Genomic DNA, 23174 nt, shown 5'->3' on the forward strand with positions numbered 1-23174 from the left:
TTGACCCAAAAAGCACTAAGGCATGGGTATTTCTGGCCGACAGTTCAAAAGGATGCAACTGAACTAGTGTGGAAGTGCGATCGATGTTAGAGACACTCTAACATCTCCTATCAGCCAACCACAACCTTTTTGGCCCTCAGCAACCCTTGACCCTTCACCAAATGGGGCATGGATCTCCTCAGCCCCTCCCCTCAAGCCACTGAAAACAAAACGTACCTCATCGTCGCGATTGATTACTTCACCAAATGGATTGAAGTTGAAACCCTAGCTACCATCACAACCAGAATGATACAGAATTTCTTCTAGAAGAACATCTGCTACTTCAGCCTCCCCTACATGCTAGTCACTAACAACAAGAAGAAATTTGACGACAAGAGGTTCTGAGAATGGTTTGCCTCTCTTGGCATCAAGTAGTAGTACACCTCGGTGGGTTATACCCAAACTAATGACCTAGCCAAAGTCACCAACAAAACTATCCTAGAGGGGTTGAAGACTAGACTCGATAGAGCCAAAGGCCTCTGGGCCAATGAACTAAACAGTGTCATGTGAACGTACTAGAAGACACCTTGGAAAACCACAAGAGAAACCCCATTCAATTTAACTTCTGTCATTCCAGAAGAGATTGGATAGCTAACGCTTTGAACTGAGGCGTACAACGAATCAGAGAATAGCGAAGAACTCAGAACCAACCTGGACCTATTGGAAGAAGTTTAAGAACAAGCATAGATCAGGGTAGTAGCTTATCAGCAGAGAGTAGCTCGCTACTATAAATCAAGGGTGAAAGAAAGACATTACAAAAAAGGAGACATCGTCTGCAAAAAGATCATGGTGCTTGAACCCGGTGTAGGCAAGTTCGGCCCCAACTAGGAAGGTCCCTACAGAATCAAGCAAGTTGTTGGCCTCGACATGTTTCGGCTTGAGCATCTAAACAGAAGACTAGTCCCTCAAACATGGAACTCAGAAAACCTTCGGATGTATTATTAGTGAATGTACTCCCTATTAGCTGAACAATGAATACAAGTGCAAAGTTCTTTCCCCTTAGCCACACAACTGGCCAACGCGTATAGCCTCTCCTGAGGTTACATGCTCAGACTGGATGGTGGCTGGGACACATGGTTCCTTACGAAACATACGTCCACCTTGCCTTCATACTAAGGCAATGATTGGTGGGGACCTCAGCCATAAGCATTGGCCAACAACCTTGTCCTATAAGATAAAAACAACCCAAGTGCCCTACCAAATAGGAAGAACATAGTGACCTCAGCCAAGTGCACCTCGATAACCTTGGCCATCTAAAGGATCACGCCCTAGGGAACTCCCAAGAAAGTCAAGCCAAACCGGCCCAAGCATACTCCTCGCCTCAACCCCTCGGCAGCAATAGGTCACCTCTGTTTCACTCACTTAGCGAGGCAAAGCCAAAACCCTATGGAGATGAAAAGTAAGCCAGGAGAGCAAAGCACTTCGCCTACCTTTCCTCCTTGTTAAGGGAAGGGGCCCCAATCACCTTGGTGGCATGGCTTGATCTCGACCGAACTCCTTTAATTTGACTTCCTAAGTGAACAGCTAAGTGGCAAGCCACCTTGGATGATAACTTCTTTGCTACTTGTGACCTCTCATAAGGGGGCATAGACCCTTGAGCTAAAAAAAAAGAAAAATAAGAAAAGGGAAGAAAGACAAGAAACAAGCAATAACGACACAAGTTACGCAAAAAGTGTGTTTCATTAAGTATTCATGTTTAGCACTTACAAAAATCAAACCTCGGATAGGGAGGCTGAGCCTTTTACAAGAAAATAAAAATAACAAACAAGGAAAAGATAGAAGAAGAGCCGCCTATGCATCGCCCTCAGCGGTAGAAGCAGTAGAGCCCTCAACAACAGGGGAAGCAGAGTCCTCAACGGTAGGAGTGATGGGTTCCTCAATAGGGAGAGCTTCAATTGTTAAATAGAGTATGCCCTTAGCTCCAATCAGATTGATGTACAATTATATTTATAGTAAATGAATAAAAGTACATTATTGTTTTATGTTGTCATTGGTATGTTTTTCGTGAATTTACCCCTTAAAGTAGACATTTATGAGACTCGTGTTAGTTTAGAATGTTCTCAGTCGTTGGATAAACTTGGGGAGTTAATCCTACCAAGGCTGACACGAATGTGATGCCAAAGAAGTTGGGGTAGCTTATCTTAGCTGTTCGGGTTAGACCCGAAGCACATGTAGTGTGTGTTTGGTTGAAACATTGAACCCAGACCATTTTCCAGTTCTGCCCTGGACCTTGGAGATTGATGGGTAAAACTGGAAAGTTACACATAACCCCTAGACTTGATTATGGTATTGCACTAGGTGTCAGATTGGGATATCTTTGATATGCTAATTAGTGAAATCCTTTGTAGGTCAAAATCTGGGTATGTTGGGGCAGTCTGAGAATTCACTTAAGTGGGTGATCATAGTGATAGGATCGACCCATTTGTCAGATAAAGAGAATGATCAAGACTACACTCTCTTTGATGGACACCTAAACTCCGACAGTGGATTTCAACTGTGTTTGAGATTTGGTTTTGCAAAATAAATTTATATGATATATATATGTATATATAGAAAAGTTTTTGCAAAAGGTTTTAATTTCCGGGATCCATCCGAGCAGAGAGTGTGACATTGCACCTCGTAGTTAGGGGAGAGATCCTTCCTTGTCGGGCAGTGTTTGATCATTATGGGCTGAGAGGTTAAGTGTAAGAAACCATTAAGGGATGATTACCTGATGGGCTATATCTTACATAAGCCCATTATCATTGGGTCTTCATAGGATGACTGGATTCAAGGATCGTTTAACTATAAATGTTGGGCCCATTTTAAGCACGTAGTTATGAGCTTAGGGGTTCACTACGTTTGGTAGTGAATTTGGTAGGCCTTTTTCACAGAAGCTAGGCCAAACCCAAGTGGGCTTATGTGAGGTCATTGTGGGGTCCCATGCCATACAAATCAAACCTAAATTAGCCAAGCAACACTCTTGGGTCATGAGCCATATAGATAATGGGCCTTGATGAGGGGCATTTTGGTTAACCCGCTTAACGATGGACACGTGGACGCTGCTAGTAGCACAACGTCCAACTCAACGAGATAGCTCACCAGAGTAGCACATGGTAGTTTATAACAGGTGCATGGCCAAGCTAAGGTGAGCTTGGTTCACCGACAACGACAGCTCGCCCGAAAACACCATGTCTATTCTAACACCATTACTGAAACTACAAGAACAACTCTCTGAACCAAGCGCCACGAGACCCCCAGGAGACTTGTAACTGCAGCATGAATTTATCAAATAATGCCCCAACACTACCTCAAACTACGAAAACAACTCCGTAGAAAACTCAAAGACATTGGTCAATGTAACTATAAAAAGAACCCAGGGACACTCTGAGTGCTATGCACACTGAAGCTCTTGAACTCTCTCAAAGATTTCCATCAAATCTCCTCTCTAACTTAAGCATCAGAGTGTTTTCCTAGGTAAAACATACCCAAGCACTCTAAGCTATCTCTCTTTACAACATTTCTCAGCTCAGACTCCCAGCTCGGCATCATAGCTCGCCATTGTTAGATCTGGACTCAGTTCATGCCACCTCATCAAACACGAGGGAATGAGCGAATTATGCATTATCAAGCCTAAAACCCATAATTAATATGATTAATCAAGATGTCACATGATTGTTTAACCTGTCATGTGACATGGGCGAATCTAGGTTTGGAAATGGGTATGGAGCACCCATTCTCTTAAGAGGATAAGACCTATCTCTTGATAGAGTCCAGATCCAAATAAAGATTTGGATAGTCACCTAATTTGATTTGGAGAAGTGCTCCATAAAGGATAAAAGAAGAAGAGATCGAACTGCTCAACAACACACTACGAATTCTTCTTTATCTCTTCTTCTCTTGTCGCCCAAGAAAACCTACTCCGATCTCAGCTTTTGGGACTGATCTTGATCAGTTCTTTCTCTAAATTTTGCAAGAAAAATACAGAGAAAATTTGTCCTCACCTCCCTAGTTCCATCCAAGCTATTGGATTGTAATTTGTTGAAAATTGTGTTACTGGACCGACTTCAACTTCAAGCTACGCCATCTTCAACGGAAGCGGGTTTTAGGGACAGATTTGGAAGTGAACTACCACATTGGGAACTACATTTGTGGAATCCATATCTGATATACATCTTCCTCTTGTTTGGTTTCAAATCTGATCCGATTTCAGTGCAAGATCGAACCTAGAAAAATGCAATTTTTTCAAAAATCAGGGAAATCAATTCCTAGAATATTAAGAAAATTTTTGAAATTTTGCTAGCCATCTAGCATGGTTTGGACATCCATATGATGGATCCTAACCTTCCTTCATCAACGTCCTTTAGGACCTTCAACTAGTTCATCGGGAACTCCTGCATTAGCCTCAGTACCTCGGCCCCACAACCGGTGAGGCAACGTTGATAATCCTTTGTTATATTACAGATGTCCATAGCATCCTTCACCTTCTCCTCGCCCTCCGCCACCCACGCCCAAGCTGCCATCAAGGCCTCCTGGAGGCAGACATGCTCGAGCTTCAACTTCTTGAAGGCCTCCTGAAGATCAGTTGTATGGGCGTTCTTTTCCTTGAGGTCCTCCTCCAATGTCCTTTAGACCTCCTTCTCCTTGTTCAAAGCCAAGGTGGTGGCACCTCGATTACTCTCGGCCTTGGCGGCTCACACCTCAAGCCACTCCTTTTTATCCTTGACCTTCTTTAAGTGATCGAGGAGGAGCCCAACTCGGTCACCCAAGTCAACAAAGTACCGACAGACCTGCAACAAAAATACCCTCATCAGGAAATTAAAGCCAAAAGATAGAAAAAAGACAACCCCAACCACAGAAGCGATGGAAAGAAAAACATACCTTGGCCAGGTGGTCCAGACCGTGACCATAGAGGGCGAGGGGGATCCTGTTCATCATGGCCAGATGATCCCCCTAGAGGATCATCCCATTGACTAGATCTCTCCCGATCCCCGCGGTGTTAAGGGAATCCCCCTCTCTGATGGGCCACTAGGGGCGGAATATTTGCCGCGTGACCAACTCCCCTTACTTTTGCAGATTTGATGAAGATGGAGGGGCAGAAAAAGGCCCCATCATAACCCCCTTGGCCGAAGGATCCCTTTCTCCTTCGCACACCACCCTCAGCTAGGCGGTCCCTGTGTGCCAACCTCTTCCCTGGAGGGGGTTGAGATGCATCAGTTGGCCTCTTCTGGCTAATCTCTCACTGTTGACTCCCCTCGGCCAGCCTCTTGCCTCGGTCAGCCCCCATGTTAGCTGGAGCCTGAGGCTGAGGTGTCCTCTCGGAAAGCGCAGTCCCTCTTAGTGTTTGCCTCCCTAACAGGCCCTCGCCTGACGCCCTATTCTTAGCTTGGGCCTTCTCTAGCAACAACCTCTTCGTGTTGACAAGCATCTCTCCAAGAAAATGAAACACGCATCAGTACATGAAGGAAAAAGGAAAGGCCAACGTGTTAAAGCCAAAAGTAGGACTTCTCTTATCAGGGCGGGCAAGACTGAGCCTAGCAAAAACTAAAGGAAACTCTTCCTTCACTAGGGGCTTGGCCCGAACTGTCCCCAACACGAGAATGTGGGTCACCACTTTGGCTTCATCGTTCCAAAGGAAAGGCCTGAGTTTATCAGCGTCTAAGTGAATCTCCCCTAGCCCGACCTAAATGACCAACCCTCGAGGCAGGAGATAAAGAAGAATTATCTCTTCCAATGGTGTATGGACAAGGGGTTGTCTACAGGTCGGCCTCTCTGAGACTGAAAGTATTGTATACCATCCTCACTAGGGTGTGGCCTCAGCATGAACATGGCTTGAAAAATCTATTGAGTTAGCTCTACGTCTCAAAGCCGAGCCACCACCAATATGGCAAGGATGGTCCTAAGGGCATTGGGGGTTAACTAGCTGATCGATGTGCCATACCACCTCAACAGCTCGGGGATGAGAGGATGGAGGGGAAATCTAAGGCTAAACTCCAAAAAGTGTTGGTAAATGTAGATTTTCCCCTCCTTCGACATCCACGACCGATCACTGGTGTTAGGAACCCTAAGCCTATAGGACCGAGGGATATGATACTTCCTAGCTAAGGCCTTCACCTACTCGAAGTCAAGAACACAGTCTTGCTCCGAGTGTAGTAGACGCCCTATGTTTACCCCTCGGGCTGCGTATTTGGCTACCATCCTCAGGCTGGGATTGAGGACTTCCTCGCCCTTGACCACTACAGGTGACCCTAAAGACCCCTCGGCCTCGTATATCTGGCGCTCTCATCGGGAGATTCATTGCCCCTTTGGCTACATTCAGAACCTACCAAGGCAGTCCTCTCCCTCAACACCTTGACCTCGGGCCTCGGAGCTATGATCTCGAGTTCACTCAGTGAGTCCTCATTGCAACTTGCAACCGACGGACTTTAGAAGGAGCTCGCTCCTAAGACATCTAGGAGTTCATAGCATTCTAGGCTAGAGTCTGAGCAAGACATGGGTGCAGAAGGGGATCTTTACCTAATGATATAAAAAGCCTGGAAGACTAAGGAAAAAAAGAAAGCTGAGGTCTCTAGGAGCAAAGGCCCTTGGAAGCAAATGGTGGGGGAAAACGTGACTAAGGCCCCTATTTAAAGGAAAATGGATGACCTAGATTGCCTCCAATTCAACGGCTGTGCAACAACCGCCCTCATAGTCCTATCCAACGACTGACACGCATTGCTCACCTCAGGAAGATGAAACAGCGTCGGTGAGCCAACTGATCTCCTCACCACATCGACCGTTCTCCTAGTGATGTCAAACTGAAAAATATGCAACCTGGCCTGCCTAACTCCTATCTCTCCTATGGATGTGTCACTACGACCTGTCCTGTACATGGATCCAACTTGGAGCCTGTCCTGAATCCGTCTCCATAGCGTGCACAGTCTATGCCCATCACCGGAATCCGTCTCCTTCACGAATTGCAGCTTTTAAGTAGTGAGACCCATTTGGCATATGACTAAGTCACAACCTCCTATCCCCAAGTGTTACCCTCGACATCCTCGGCCAAGGCCGATGCCTCACACAGACTCACCTCGGTGCTGGTAAGAAGTAGGATAGGGGGCACGAGCCCCTCTCGCTCGAGACAGGCATGGAGGTTGAAGCCAAAGCTAAGGCCTCTAAACAGTTGGGTCCTCCATGACATCCCTCAAAGAGGGGAGCGAAGATCAAAGTCAATGCCACTGCAAGCAACGAAAAGATTCCTCTCCAATAAGCTGAAGCCGATGTCAAGGCCCTCGATAAAGGAAGCTCCTCGGTGCTCCCCATTGAAGGTGAGATATTTTCCTCAAACAAGGCCGAAACCCTCATCATGCAAACCCAACAGTGCCTCCTAGCACATGCAATGCACTCTCTTCGGTCGAAGCTGAGGTCCTCAACTCAGACCACCAATATGACCTCAAGAGTGAGGGGCAAATGATGTAGGTGCACCTGGCCTTGACCAATAACGTGCTCACATGTGTCAAGCGGCAACACCGAGAGCAAACCCAATAGGGTCATGCACAGAACAAAGGTCGAAGTACAACCCAGAACCAATGGCATGGCCACATGCAGTGACCTTCGATGGATGCGCTCCTCAGGAAATTACTGCATCCTGACCATCTGAGTGCACCTACCTTTAGGCAACCTCAAGTATAAATAGGGGGCAACCCCTTCAAGATAAACATCTGGAATCTAAACTCAAGACTACCTAGAACTCTTTAGTTCCCTTTGTGGCCTCGTCTAAGTATTCCCACCTCAGGCCTCGTCCACCTTGCGTTGCTCTCACACTAACTTGACCGTTGGAGTCTCCAACTTGGGTATCATCCCAGGGCCTATGATGTTCTCCCTTCTTTGCTACTAGCAAGACCGGCCTACCGGGCCTCGAACCACTCAAGGCCTTGGATCACTCAATCACTCCTCGACTTAGAAGAAAATTAACTGTGTTGCCCTAAACCCATTCTGACGAACAACAATTTGGATTGGTTGTGTCACCTTTGTCTGAACCCGAAGTGCTGGAAATTGTACTAACAAAGCTAGAGATGATCTGCCTCTTAAGCACCAAAAACTGTAAGTAGAATATGCAGTATTTGGGAAAGTTATTTTTTTGAACAAAACTACCTGGCTATTATATAGCCTTACAACAAAACAAAAACACTAAAAATATGCAGCTCACGCACAACAACTTCCTACTGCATGGTATAGAGCTAGAGAATAGGTCAAACTAAACAAACACTCCCTGAACAATAGGGATTATTCCACAAAGCTATAACAACCTAGACCAAATCCTAACAACATAACACCCTCCCTTAAACTGAATGCTATACATTGGGTACTGGACACACAACCAACAAGCTTCGTAGCTTCTCGAAAGCATCAAGCTTTAGAGGTTTAGTCATCACATCTGTTACTTGCTCTAGAGTATTACAATGAACCATCTTCACAATCCCAGCCTTTGTAAGTTCACAAAGGAAATGAAAGCAAACATCTATATGTTCTATGCGTCCATGCATTACTGGATTCTTGGAAAGCTTGATTACTGAACTTTTGTCACAATAAACTGTGATGGACTGACTTTGAATGTGACTTAGCTTTTCCAAAACTCTTCTCAACCATACAACTTGACAATCACATGAGATTGCAGCTATGAATTCTACCTCTGTAGTGGATAAATTTACTACAGGCTACTTTCTTGAAGACCATGACACTGCCCCTGAACTTAATAAAAACACATATCCTGAAGTGTTTTTCCTATCATCCAATTCCCTAGCATAATCATTATGTGTAAGCAATTAATTCCTCATTTCCTCCCTTATTATAGAAGATACCAAGATTAGTAGTACCTTTCAGATACCTCAAGACTCTCTTTTTTGCTTGTAAGTGAAGCTCAGTAGGATTTCCCATGTATCTATTGATAAGACTCACTACAAACATCATGTCTGATCGAGTAGCTGTCAAATACATGAGACTTCCTACAATCTTCTTATAGAAAGTAGCATCCACTCTTGCTTCATCTTCCTCTTTCAAGAGCTTGAAACCTATAACAATTGGATTATGCACCGGATTGCTTTTATTCATCCCAAACCTCTCCAATACTTCCAAAGCATATTTCCTTTGACTAATGTAGATGCCAGTAGACCTTTGCATTGCTTCAATACCAAGAAAGTATCTCATCTTCCCAAGATCAGTCATGTCAAATTCAAGCATCATAGATCTTTTAAACTCAACAAACATTGACTCATCATTACCAGTGAATATAAGATCATGAACATAAAGACTCACACTCAATATTTTACCTTCTTTTATTGTCTTGGCAAACAAAGTGTGTTCACAATGGCACATTTCGAATCCTCCCTTCACAAAATAAGATTCTATACGACTATACCATGCTCGTGGAGCCTGGTTGAGTCCATATAAAGCCATTTTCAGCTTGTACACCTTCTGCTCATCACCCCTCTTTTCATAACCATGAGGTTGTTTCACAAAAACTTCATCACTCAATTCACCATGTAATAAGGCTGAATTTGCGTCTAACTGGTACATGGTCCATTCCTTTTGAGCTGCAACTGCAATCACCAAGCAGATTGTGTCTAATCATGCCACAGGAGCAAACACTTCCGTATAGTCGATCCCATGTTGCTAAGCATACCCCTTTGCTACAAGTCTAGCCTTGTACTTGTCTACTTCTCTATTCTCATTGAATTTTGTTTTGTAAACCCACTTTACTCCAATTTTCTTTCCTTCAATAGGTAATTTTGTCAGCTCCCATGTATCATTCTTCTCTAGTGCTTCTATCTCTGAATCCATAGCTTTCCTCCATTTTGCACTCTTCACAGCATCTTCATAATAAATTGGATCAACATCTGTAAACATGGCCAAATTAGCCACATTTTCTTCTTTTGAAAGTCCCGCTCCACTTACATAATCTCGCATCCAGATTGGTGCTTGCCTAATTCTCCCTTCATTTGAGCTAGGTGAGCTCTCTTCAGTTGGATTAGCTGAGGACTCATTCTCTTTTCTTCTTCTCTACCACCTAGAAGATTAGTTGCATTCTGTACTCCATTGTCATTAGCTACAATAGCTTCTTGTTCATCATCACCCCATTCCAAGTCAACACGAATTGCTTCTTCATGTCTCTTGTCCCAATCTTAACTCTTATCTTCTTCAAAGACAACATCTCTGCTAACTATGATCTTTTGAGAAACTGCATTATATAATCTATAAGCTTTTGACTCACTCACTCCAAGCAAAATACAACTGAAACTCTTGTCATCTAGCTTTGTTCTTTTACTGTCAGGTACATGAACATAAGAGACACATCCAAAGACCCAAAAATGATCAACTGATGGCTTCACTCCACTCCAAGCTTCTTCTGGAGTCATGTTTCTCACTACTAATGTTGGACTCCGGTTCAGAACATGTATGGCCTAATTGACTGCTTCAAGCCAAAAGGTTCTTGGTATCTACTTCTCTGAAAGCATACTACGAACCAAATTCATAATGGTTCTATTCTTTCTTTCCACAACCCCGTTTTGCTGTGGAGTGTATGCTGCTGTTAACTGTCTACTTATACCACTTTCTTTGCAAAAATCAGTGAACTCTTGTGATGTGAATTCACCTCCACGATTAGTACGTAGACATTTTATGTATAGGCATGTTTCTTTTTCAACATGGTTCTTATAGTCTTTGAAAGTAACAAGAGCTTCTTCCTTCTCGATCAAGAAATAAACCCAAGTTTTGCCACTAAAATCATCAATGAAGCTAATCAAGTACCTTTTCTTGTTGTTCGAGATGAGTTGGATTGGACTGCAAATATCAACATGTACTAATTGCAGTCTTTGAGAAGCCCTACATGTGCTTTGCTTTGGAAATGGATCTCTCGGTTGTTTTCCAACCATGCAATCTTTACACAGCCTCGAAGGAGTCTTGAGTTGTGGTAGGCCATTCACCATCTTCTTTTGTTGGAGAGTTTTTAGACCTTTGAAACTCAAATGCCCATACCTACAGTGCCATAGATGAGTCTCATCTTATGTGATTGTGTTGAAACAAGTAGAAGCTCTTGGTTGAGATTTAGCCAGTAAAATAAACATCCTGTTTGAGGTCATTTCACTCTCTGTGATCAGACTTCTCTCAGGATGATATATCTTACACTTCCCACGATGAATCAAGATTGCAAGTCCCTTTTCTTGTAGTTGTCCAACACTTAGTAAGTTGCTCTTTAACTCAGGTACATAGAACACCTCAGTGATGATTTGAATCATTCCATTAACTTGCAGCCTGACGTTGCCTTTTCCCATCACAGTCATTCTTGAGTTGTCTCCCAACTTCACGGATTGCTGAAAATCACTATTGAGATCAGAAAAGAAACCTTTGTTCCCACACATGTGATTGTTGCATCCGGAGTGAAGAAACCATACATCTTCTCTATCAGCATTGTTAATCTCCACATAAGACATCAACAACATCTTCTCCTCAAACTCTACATAATTAGCCACTTCCCATTTCGGACATTCAAACTTAAAAATGTCCCAGTTGATGATAATTGTAGCACTCCACAGTGGACTTATCAAAGCTTTGTCTGCCTCTGCCTCTTCCTCTTCCTCTGAAACTTCCACGTCCTCAACCCCTTCCTCCAAACTGATCTTCACGAGTGACTTTCAAGGCTTGTTCCTCTATGGCATGACCGTTCATGCGCTGCTCGTGCACAAGAAGACTACTTTGTAGCTCATCAATTGTTAAAGTGTCTAAATTATTAGACTCCTCAATAGAACACACAACATAATCGAATTTTGGAGTCATAGACCTCTGAATCTTTTCAATGACACCAATATTCTCCATTTTCTCACTGTGTATTCTCATTTTGTTGACTATGGTGAGAATTCAAGCGAAGTACTCATCCACAGATTCTCCTATCTTCATATGAAGGATTTCAAACTCCTTATGAAGAGCTTGAAGTTGTGCACACCTGACTCTTGTTGTGCCTTGGTATTTCTGCTTCATTGAATCCCAGATGTTCTTTGAAGTGTCTTTGTTGAGGATAGTCTCAAGAATTGTTTGATCGATCGCCTGGAAGAGATAGTTCTTCACTTTCAAATCCTTCAGCTTCTACTCCTCAATGGTCTTCTACGCTGTGTCTGAGGGTATTGATCATTCTACTACTGCAGGAATTCCATTCTCTACTAGTGCCCAATAATCCTTTGATTGCAAGAAGTTCTCCATGAGCATAGACCAATAATCATAGTACCCATCAAACTTTGGAATTGTTGGTTGTACAAAGCTGCTTTCTGACACCATACTCTCTTTGCTACACTTTAAGAAGACTGCTGCTTCTTAACTTCAGTCAAGCCCCGTGATGAGGCTCTGATACTAGATCTTAAGCACCAAAAACTATAAGTAGAATATGTAGTATTTGAGACAGTTGTTTTTTTGAACAGAACTAGCTGACTATTATATAGCCTTAAAACAAAATAGAAACACTAAAAATATGCAGCCCACACGCAACAACTTCCTACTGCATGGTATAGAACTAGAGAATAGGTCAAACTAAACAAACACTCTCTGAACAATAGGGATTATTACACAAAGCTATAACAACTTAAACCAAATCCTAACAAATCAACACTGCCTAGTGCCGGGAAAAGGCCGCCGTACAATTTCCGGCCAACAACCACAAGGGTTTGGCTTGGAAGGTGTTACCGGACATGTTGGGGTTATTCAATTTGCATTTATATGGGGCTTTTGGAGTCCAAATGTGTAAGCGGAAGGAACTGTGTCAGGACCGGTATTAAAAACATCTTCGCGATGATCCTAAAAATATTGATATTTGAGGGGTATTCTGAATATACGACGAAAATGTGTAGTGAAACGTTATGGGATAATCTTGTGGGGGCGGAAGTCATCATAGCGTTATTATCGTACCATCATGTCTGTACAATGACGAATCAAGAATTGTATAAAATTATTGTATTCTACAAATGGATTATCATGTAGCATGTAGCACGTGACAACCATAGCTTACGAAGTGGCATTGTGTGGCTGCAATTCGTTCTTACAGCATAAAGTGTAGAGTGTTTCCCACATATTAGCATTTACCTCTATAAAATTCTCTTTCTACCCGTCATCAACATCATCACGTCTCTACGTTTTACCTGAGCACGTGAGCACGTGAAAGGCAGCAGTCCTGATCAAACAGAACAATTGTACAAATAACTTAGGAACTCTCTCTCTTTTATTTGCACATTTAAGCAAGGGTATGGTCGTAATTTTATAATTTCGTGTTCACGGTCACGGAAAAGAAAATGTTTTGGGTTTTGCGTAAAGTTTCGTTGCTTCCTTGGGATGTGTGTGAAATCTTCGTCTAAAATGGTATATTAATCAGCAAGCGAAGCCAAACTTCGATCTATAAATACTTCTCTTCCTTCTGCGTCCGAATTCCGAACAGAGACGGAAGGCACCAAAACTCCTTTCCGACAATGGAGCTCCGGAGAAGTCAAAGAACAAATCATGTATTCTCTCTTCCTTTTTTCCTCCCTTCTATTTTCTCTAATTTTTTACAGCCCTAGAATCCAGGAAAATAATAATTGAAGAAGCTTTTTCATTAGCACTGGTCTTTCGGGTGAATTAAAGTTGTAGTTTTTACTCTTTTTAGTGGCTCTGTTATGTAGGTTATTCGCTTTGGTTTCACGATTCATCTTTAAAGCCTTATCTCGTTTTCATCTCTCATGATATTTGCCTTCTCATTAACGACATCTCACCTCAAATCCTTCTAAACTTCGATTTTTTTTACCCTTTTTTCTTTAATTTTTGGAACAGGAGTTCTTCAGAAGCCATATATTTCATTCCGTTTCCCCTTCTTTATGGCTTTTTCCGTTCACATACCTCGTGTGGCACTTTCCAATCTCCCTTCCTTTGTTGCCTTTTTTAGAGTGGTACTCCCCTACTCAATTTTGCTTTTCATTTAATCTTGTAGATAATTGATGCGGTCTCAGTGCTCCTTGTGCTGTGGCTACTGGCCACACGAGGAGCTGAGTGCAGGAAAGACAGAATTCTTGATTCCTTCGAATACACTGCTGTGAGTTGCAGGGCACACAGCGCGTCATTGACGGATTTCGGAGCAGTCGGCGACGGAGTGACGTTGAACACCAAAGCCTTCCAGGCAGCAATCGATCATCTGAGCCAGTTCGCGTCGGACGGCGGTGCTCAGCTCTTCGTTCCCCGTGGAAGATGGTTGACCGGGAGCTTTAACCTAACCAGCCATTTCACCCTCTACCTTCACAAAGACGCAGTCCTCCTTGCATCTCAGGTTCGTTTCGGTTAATTTACTCTTCCGTTGCAACAATTATGTGTGTTGACCGATACATGTAAATCTGTTACTTCATTCACCAACGGCAAATCTTTACTCAAGCTGAGCCTGAGCCTGAGCCTGAGCCCGGGAGTTTCCCTGCACGATCTGCCCTTTTTTTGCCACATGGAGAAATGAGGTGGATAATCTAAGTCATCCGCCAACTAGGATTACTGTCGATTGACCGAATCCAGATCTGCTGCCAACCATCGCTTCCAACTTGTCCCAAATTGTTACCCACAAATTTGTTCCCACGTTCATACCCACCGAACACCACTGCTATGTACCGGTAACATCTCCCAAGAATGTCAAGGGAGATGTATCCGAGCCCTGAATAACAGGAAGGGAGATATTCCCAATGTAAGTGAGGTGACTTGTTGTGAGAGTGTTGGGAGCTTTTAATTCATATCAATTCTTACCCAGTTTACCATTGCCTACCCAATCCACACCTCTAATTGGTGTTTTCTACATTCAAAGATTAAGATTTTTATTTTGCCATGTGGCATGTGAATACACAAAGGAAGACATAGAGCTGACGTGGATTATAAGAGACCTTCATAGATGGATGTCTTGGAAGCTTCCTATTTGATCCAATTAGAAAACCACTTTTTTATTAAGTTGAGCGTTACACTTCTTTATCAAGTAGGGATGACAATTTCTACCCTATCTAATGGGTATTCACCCTATTGGGTGGGCTTTATTGTTTGAATGATGGATTTTGGGATTTTACAATCCGTACCAGTATAGATAGAGTATGGTATTAACCCTCTCCAACTTTTATATCGTACCAGTATAGATAGGGTATGGTATTAGGCAAAAATCCGACCCTCCTAACCCATATATAATCAGAAAGCATATGAACTTTATTTATTAGGTGTTAAATTTAATAATACTTTGAATTTTATATGAAGAATAATTGATGGTTTACGTATTTTTTACATGTCTTAATCAAATGATTAGAATTTTTGTAGTTTGTTTATGCTATTTTACTTATTTATTGCATATATGTAACAAGAAACAATAGGAAATTAGGTTCACATTCTAAACCCAACCCACTTTACCCTTGAATGTGGGAAGAGTTTTGCGTTTTCATATGCTGGGAAGGTTTGGATTCTCAAAATCCAACCCACTACAGGTCTTAGGGTGGATACCAGTTTGGAGGTTTTGGGAAGCAGATAAGGTTAAGGATTTACAAAACCCTACCTAATATCAAGCAACAGCTCTGATATTGAGGCTTTTGTTTTTCTTAAACCGTATTATGTTTTTTCAAATTTTCTTTGCAATTTGAAAGAAAAAAATAAGAAAAAAAAGAGAAATATAAGAAAACTTTTACAAACCTTGTATTGAAAATATCTCCATACTTAATTGTTTTTATTTATAAGAGATATTTAAAATGCACAGCTGCTGCAAGGGGCTGTGATGACCAAATTCGAATTCCTAACGAGCTTAGGTTGAGCCTTCACCTAACTCGACCAGTAAAGAAAATATTGCGTTCTAGATGATGAAATAACTGGAACTTTCTTCCGTATGAAAATTTGAAAGAATTAGCATTGCTTTCGGATGATGACTGCCTTCTTTCTTCCCTACAATGATGACTGGGTTTGTCATTGCACCTGACTTTCGCTTTCCTTTTAGTTGTTAAACAAAAACAAAGGAAATTGAAACTGCAGCGAGGGTTGGGCTAAAAGTCACATTAGTATGCGAGGCCTGACTCAGCCCTCTAATAAATGATGGGACTCATCAGCGCAATATAGAGTGTAAACTTTGGTTTAGTCAATCCAAGCGCTAGCCCAACTCTAGCTCATGTCCAAGTCAAGGAGAACCTGAGCTATCCATAACCACGGCCCATAGAGGATGACCGATGACATTCACTCAGACACCAAATTTCCCTGGATTATGTAGTGATTTCTGATCAAAGAAATTTGAGACCATTTTTGTTGGCCGTTTTCCTTGACTACCCAAAAAATATCACACAAAGAATTAACATTGATTTTTATAAACTTTTCTTTCTCAAATACAAGAATCCTGTATGTGAGCTGAAAGCATTATCAAACCTGGGACTCCTTTGATAAATGATACTGTGATGGAATGTAACTCGGTCCACATAACATGAACTTTGGCTGTGGGCCTATACAAGAGCTTGACCAGCACATGGATATGGCTGAAGTCAACACAAACAATGAACCAAGAGGTTGAAAAGATCCCTACTTTTTGTGGGTTGGTCGATGATATTGGTTTTTCTTTTATTTGCAAGATGGACCAAAGGAAACTTCCCTTCCACTTTGTATTGTTTGCGGTTTGGTCAATGAGAAAAGTTCATTTCACATTGGAAAAAGTGTTTATGGTTCGGGTCTCCTCTTCATAGTTAGCAACTTACCGTGTTACAAATTAAAATTTCTGACTAAAATGGTTACTCGGGTCAGGACGTGAGCGAATGGCCTCTGATCGAGCCCTTACCATCCTACGGTAGGGGAAGGGACGCACCAGGTGGAAGGTACATCAGTCTCATCTTTGGAACAAACCTCACCGACGTTGTAATTACAGGTAATATATCTTATCTATATAAATTAGGCTTTGCCTCCGTCATTTTTTTCGGTTACCTAGCGCTGGTTGTGTGGTTGGGAAAAGGTGTGTCATCTCAAAACGATTTCAAGAAAAGGTGTCAGTCCCCACCAGATTGCTCCCCACAACTTTCTACAGCCCCTCAGCCGTATATTATGAATATCTCCTAATAATGACATCACTATGTGCTGTGCGACGTTGTGGGAGACAATCATATTAGGGGCTGATTTGTTCTCTCTCAAAACACACCACTATATAGTTTGCGTTTCAGAACCATGGTTGGTTCTAGAACATACCAGTCGTTTTGTTGGATGTAGTATGGTGTGTTCCGGGATGAGACACAACAAATTATATGTTCTGCATTGTGGTGTGTTTTTAATAGAATATGTTAATGGGTGATACATAATTGATATCAATACCATTGATCATGCTTTTAATACCATTGATCATGTTTTTAATACATATTTTCAACATGTATGTTATATGAGTCACATTTTACAATTAATCAAAATAATTTTAAAATCAATTTATACAAATAAAGCATCATATATAAAATCAATGTTCAAAAACCAATCCATATGTTGAATCGTTTTTTGCCTTTGGGTCGCAATCCACTGGTTCAACCATTATATATATACACACACATAATTTATCAATAAATAATGCATAATTATATTTTACATGTAATACATGTATTGTTTTATATTTTAATTTAGTTTTTAGTTTTTATTTGTAAAAAATATTGAACTTGTAATTTGAGGAAAAATGTGTTTTTCTCACAAAAATAGTGGGGCAAGGCGCCTTGGGACATATAGATCTCAAAAAGTTAACAAAAAAAAAAAAATCATTCCAGTTGGATATCAAAACACAAAGTTATGACCTTTAGAAGTTTACATACATATTTAATGTGCAACCCGTGACCCGATCATCGGGTTGAATGGGCCAACTATCCAACTGCCTGGGTTGAATGGATTTTCACTAAATCAACGATTTTTGACCAATTCCCAGGTTTTAGTACAACTAGACCCTAAATCATGTCTATGTGATAATTTGAAATAGATAAACGGATTGTATTAAGATTATGTTCAACAAAATCTAAATATGATTAGATTATTGAAATTTGCATCTGAATCCAACCCAAAGTCTAATTGGATTTGAATATATCATATTTGGATTCGAATCATAACGGACTCGGGTCAGATTTAGATTCCGCTTTAATTTTTTAAAATAAAAAAATAGAAAAGTAATTATTTTTCAACCTTTATATATAATAAATTAATGTATATATAATATACTAAATTTATTATATATAAATTCATATACAATATAATATATAAAATATATTTTTGATAGTTTTAAATATAACCATATAAATTTAATTAAACATAATAGAAATCATATAAGTATCAAGGATAGTTTAATAATTAATTAAAAATAACAAAGTGTCACAAATCTACAAGAGAGAGATAGAGAGAGAATGGTGGCAACGGACCAACAGTAAACTGGTGGAAGGCTTGAAATAATGGGTTGAGAAGAATCAATAAAATATTGAGAATGGGTGTAGCTCGTTCCAAAACACAAAAAATTGGTGTGGCTAGAATGGCACAATATTTTGTGTTCCAAAACCAGCTATAGCTCATTTTGGAAAGTGACATGGGATTAAACGAATGCCTTCAATTTATTCCATCTATGTTCTTCTGATTATAAAATATAGGGCAATTTTGTAATTGACAAACTACACGCTTATTATTTATCTATTGTTTTAAAGTACTTGTTTCCGACAATTGTCTAAAACCTCCTTACCATTATCAACATTATGGAATGATGAAAAAGACTATTTTACCCATTATTTTATTTCAAAATTTCACAATGAAAGAGAAAAAAGAGGGGAGAGGGAAAGAGAGAGAGGGAGGGAGGGAGTGTGGTTGCTTTCTAGTGGATCTGCAACTGGGAACAAAGGATGCACCTGAACGGATCTAATCATCTGCAGCCATGGACGTCTTGGGTTCTCCCTTGGAAGCAATCGAATAACAAAAGCATAGAGAGAAATCAGAGTTCTCTAACCAATGGTCTGTTCAATTCGAATAACAAAGCTCTCTTTTCCGTCTGTTTTGCGGCACCAAAATCACCACTGCAATTGCAACTTATCAGCAACAATGATCTTCTTCTTCCTCCCCCCTCCTTCAACAACGGTGATTTTGGATCTACCAAAATCACTATCGTCGCTACAACTTTCAACAACGGCGGTGTTCTTCTTCCTCCACTCCCTTCCCCTCTTCGTTCTCCCTTTCTGATGAATCAATTTTTGGTTGATGGCCAATTTTTTGGCTAAGTACCTCGTCACTTGGTCTGCTTCCAAGTGGTTGATGACTCAGGCGGAAATGAACTTTGGTTGTCGAGCCGAGTCGAGCTGGGCAGTCTAGGTGGCGAGCTGATTATAGTGGCAAGTTGACTATAGTGCCGAGCTGCTTATGAGGTGCCGAGCTGACCAGGTGGTGAGCTGCCTATGAGGTGTCGGGCTGACCAGGTGGCGAGCTGCTTGTGAGGTGCTGAGTTGACCAGGTGGCGAGTTGCCTATTAGGTGCTGGGCTGACCAGGTGCCGAGCTGCCTCTGAGGTGCTAGGCTGACCAGGTGTCGAGTTGAATTGATGAACTTCGTTCCTCTTTAGAGACCTGCAAGGAACCAAATGTCAGAGGACCCAGGGTGGCTAATCCGGCGAGGTCGCTCCGATGCTTAAGTCATTACTCTCATAGTAGACTAGGAGCTAAAAATCACAAAGTCAGAGAGCTAGAACTTGCTTACTTGCTTGCCTGCTTGCCATTGAGGTTGGTGCCTTTATATAGGCATTGTTTGGTGTGGGCTTCACGTACCATATCCGAGATTTCTGTGATGTCGTCTAAGTGGTTCGAGATTCCTGGAGGTAACCGCCATGCACGTTGACCACCCTCCGGATTGTTCGGCACGTCAGCCAACTTCCAAGGATCGTGGGAGTATTAGGATATGCATGCCGAATTCGTCGGCAAGCACGTCTTGCAAGTCGCCAGGTCAGCGCATGTGCCAGGTCGCCAGGTCGCCAGGTTGCACCTATGCTAGGTTGCCAGGTCGCACTTGGGCCAAGCCGCCAGGTCGTGCCTGTGCTAGGCTGCCAGGTCGCGCCAGGGCCAGGCCGCCAGGCCGCGCTTGTTCCAGGTCGCACCTGTACTATGTCGTGCCTGGGCCACTAGGTGGGACACCATCAATTTGGCTAAGACAAGTTATTGCCAAAGTGGTTCTAGGTGTCACCTATTTGTTCTGAGGTGCCATGTGTCACAATATCATTGAAGGGCCAAATCTGCCCTCATCACTTTCCACTTCCCATCTTTGTTTCTTAGGAGCTCGCCAGAAAACCAGCCCAACTGAGATAACCCTCTTAGCTCCTCTCTATTTCTCTCCCTCTCTTTCCCTGATTTGGTTGTCTGGAACAGAATCGTCAACGATGGAAAAATCTCGGTCACCGTCACCACTCACGGCTTCCGAGTCTGAACCTGATGGTGCCTCCCTCTGCAATGATGCCTTCCGAGTCTGCACGACCACTGTTCCATAGCGGCTGCCGTGCTCAGTTGCTAAGCTGAATCTCCTCAACGACAGCTTCAATCTTCTAGGCTGGACTTTCATTTTCAGGTTTGATAGGGGCTCAACAGAGTGGGTAGATGGAATGAGAATGGAACCACAGAGAAGTTGTGCTTGCATCTCGGGAGGAGTCAACCCTTCTCAATCTCCCCGGACTTGGATAAGCACACGACACATTCCAACACCTGTCAAACCATGGATTCTCATATTCCAGGTTCCTGTACAAAATTATGACTTAGAAAACTCATGGAGATCTCTTGGGTTTACTTGGAGACAACAGGGGTGCGGTTGGATGCGGAGAGCTTCAACTTGGGAATACTGGAGAATCAAATGGGGTGAAAGAGAACCAGAAGAGAGATCTGAAGCCCTCTTACAAAAGATGAAGGCAAGGGTAGAGTTAGTGAATTGTCGGAAATAGTAGTGACACTCCAAAACAATAGATAAACAGGATACAATTTGTCAAATGGCTAAACAATACAGGTAATTTAAAAAATTTGCCCTAAAATATATTCAGATAAGTCAACAAATTGATCATTTTATTATTAAAAGCACGATGATGTTTTTACAAGTCTCCCTAGGCGAAAAAGTCATTTAACCACCTGAAGGATGGATAATACGATACTCATGGAAAATTAATGTCATGTAATACCCACAATTACTGATACACGGTAAATTGGTCCACATTAGTGCCCCTTAGAACATGTTTCAGCATGTATTAGGAACATCTCCCATGTACAAGGTTCGAATATGGTGTGGAGTGCCCGTGGGGCACGCTGTGTGGGGCACAAATGTGTTCCCGGGTAAACTGGCCAACAGTAGGTCATTTTACCATTGACCAACCTACCCCTCCGGGCCCAAATACAAAATGATGCTAAGAATGTTTCGATTGATTGTGTTCTATCTACCTGATCCCTTATTGATTTTAGGGGATAATGGCACGATTGATGGACAAGGTGCTCTCTGGTGGCAGAAATATCGTAGTGGTCAACTTAACTACACACGCCCCTACCTGATCGAAATTATGTACTCCGATGAGGTTCAGATATCTAATCTTGCTCTAGTGAATTCCCCATCATGGAACGTTCATCCCGTCTATAGCAGGTTCGGTCTTTCCTCCTTGCTCTCATCAATCTTCATTTTCACTGATCTCGTCACTTATTTGGAATTTTTGCTGAATTCCTACGATTGAAAATGAAATGCAGCAATGTTATAGTCCAAGGCCTCACCATCACAGCACCCGTAACATCTCCCAACACCGACGGCATTAATCCAGGTTCGTTTTCCATTTCTGGGGCCCGTTCGGCGTTGGCCCATTCTGGCCCACAGAACAAATTTAACAAGTTATCCGAGTCTGACCTTTGTTTAATTGTTTCAGACTCTTCCACCAACGTCCTCATCGAGGATTGTTACATTGTATCCGGAGATGACTGTATTGCCGTGAAAAGCGGGTGGGACCAGTATGGAATCGCCTTTGGAATGCCAACCAAAGGATTAATCATCAGACGGCTGACGTGCATTTCCCCCGACAGCGCGGTCATCGCACTGGGCAGTGAGATGTCCGGTGGGATAGAGGACGTCAGGGCCGAGGACATCTTAGCCATCAATACGGAATCCGGAGTCCGTATCAAGACGTCGGTGGGAAGAGGAGGGTATGTGAAGGACATATACGTGAGGCGAATGACCATGAAAACCATGAAGTGGGTCTTCTGGATGGCAGGCAACTATGGGTCTCATCCTGATGGCAACTTCGATCCGAATGCACTTCCGGCGATCCAAGGCATCAATTACGGGGATATGGTGGCCGAAAATGTTACCATGGCTGCGAGATTGGAAGGAATCGCCGGAGATCCGTTCACCGGAATTTGCATTTCTAATGTCACAATCGGGTTGGCGGCCACAGCAAAGAAGGTCCAGTGGAACTGCACCAACATCGAAGGGATCACAAGTGACGTGACGCCTCAGCCGTGCGAGCTCTTGCCTGATCAGGCACTCACCAACTGCGCTTTCCCCACCGAGTGCCTTCCGGTTGAAGCTGTTCAGATTCAGGCGTGCAGCTACAAAAGGAACTACCTAATAGGATACAGCGATTAAGCTTGTATTTATTACGTTGTTGTCTTGTTGATACAGTGGTCATCAAGAGAGACCCCACCCCTTCTCTCTGTTGGTAGCTGTGGGGTTGTAAAATGTTGGGAAATGGGAGTGCAAGAGTGTTTTAAGTATCAAAAAGACACATTGGATTTGGATGTTTAACATACAGACATTGAATCAATTGCAATAATATATCGCCAATGTTAGGTATCAATGGCAATAAGTCCTTCCTTGAATCATAATGCTAGGTATTAATGGGTAAGAGATCATGTTGCAAATGTCTTGTTAGGCCCAAAACCTTGATAGACATGACTTGGACCTTTAGACTTGAACTTATAGGGTGGATGAGGCCCATTAGCATTAGGTACTAATGGGCTGAAATGTTTAAGTCCATAACATAATAGGCGATCCACTCTTTAATTAAAATGAATTGGGCCTAGTGGTCCCAACTCACTTAGTGTGGGTTAATGGGCTACATAATGGTTGGATCCAATTGGCATATGGGTCTCATTCCATATAAGAATGTCTCTCCATATGCTTTGA

At 42.4% G+C, this 23174-nt stretch overlaps 1 protein-coding gene across 2 annotated transcripts; it reads left to right on the forward strand.

Annotated features, from left to right (window-relative positions):
• Positions 1-13359: 13359 nt before the first annotated feature.
• On the forward strand, positions 13360-22845 carry LOC148848774 (putative polygalacturonase). Of its 2 annotated transcripts, XM_088950540.1 has the most exons (7): positions 13380-13535; positions 13843-13958; positions 14113-14332; positions 16795-16915; positions 21470-21644; positions 21746-21816; positions 21919-22845. In XM_088950540.1, exons 1-7 carry the CDS (start codon positions 13503-13505, stop codon positions 22632-22634), a joined length of 1452 nt encoding a protein of 483 aa, XP_088806666.1. In that variant the 5' UTR covers positions 13380-13502; the 3' UTR covers positions 22635-22845. The 2 variants fall into 2 exon arrangements, with proteins under 2 accessions (XP_088806667.1, XP_088806666.1); XM_088950541.1 differs by lacking the exon at positions 13843-13958 and having other exon boundaries at positions 13360-13535; positions 14000-14332.
• The last annotated feature ends 329 nt before the right edge of the window (positions 22846-23174 follow it).

The sequence above is a fragment of the Nelumbo lutea genome, chromosome 6 (genome assembly GCF_056320005.1).
Source record: "Nelumbo lutea isolate HS-2025 chromosome 6, American lotus-T2T, whole genome shotgun sequence".
NCBI lineage: Eukaryota > Viridiplantae > Streptophyta > Magnoliopsida > Proteales > Nelumbonaceae > Nelumbo > Nelumbo lutea.

Excerpts from the sequence above, each read along its gene's own strand:
- LOC148848774 (XM_088950540.1), top strand. The coding sequence starts at position 13,503 with ATGGAGCTCCGGAGAAGTCAAAGAACAAATCAT. Across the intron at positions 16,916-21,469 it reads CACCGACGTTGTAATTACAG|GGGATAATGGCACGATTGAT; the intron begins GTAATATATCTT and ends TATTGATTTTAG. Across the intron at positions 21,817-21,918 it reads CACCGACGGCATTAATCCAG|ACTCTTCCACCAACGTCCTC; the intron begins GTTCGTTTTCCA and ends TAATTGTTTCAG.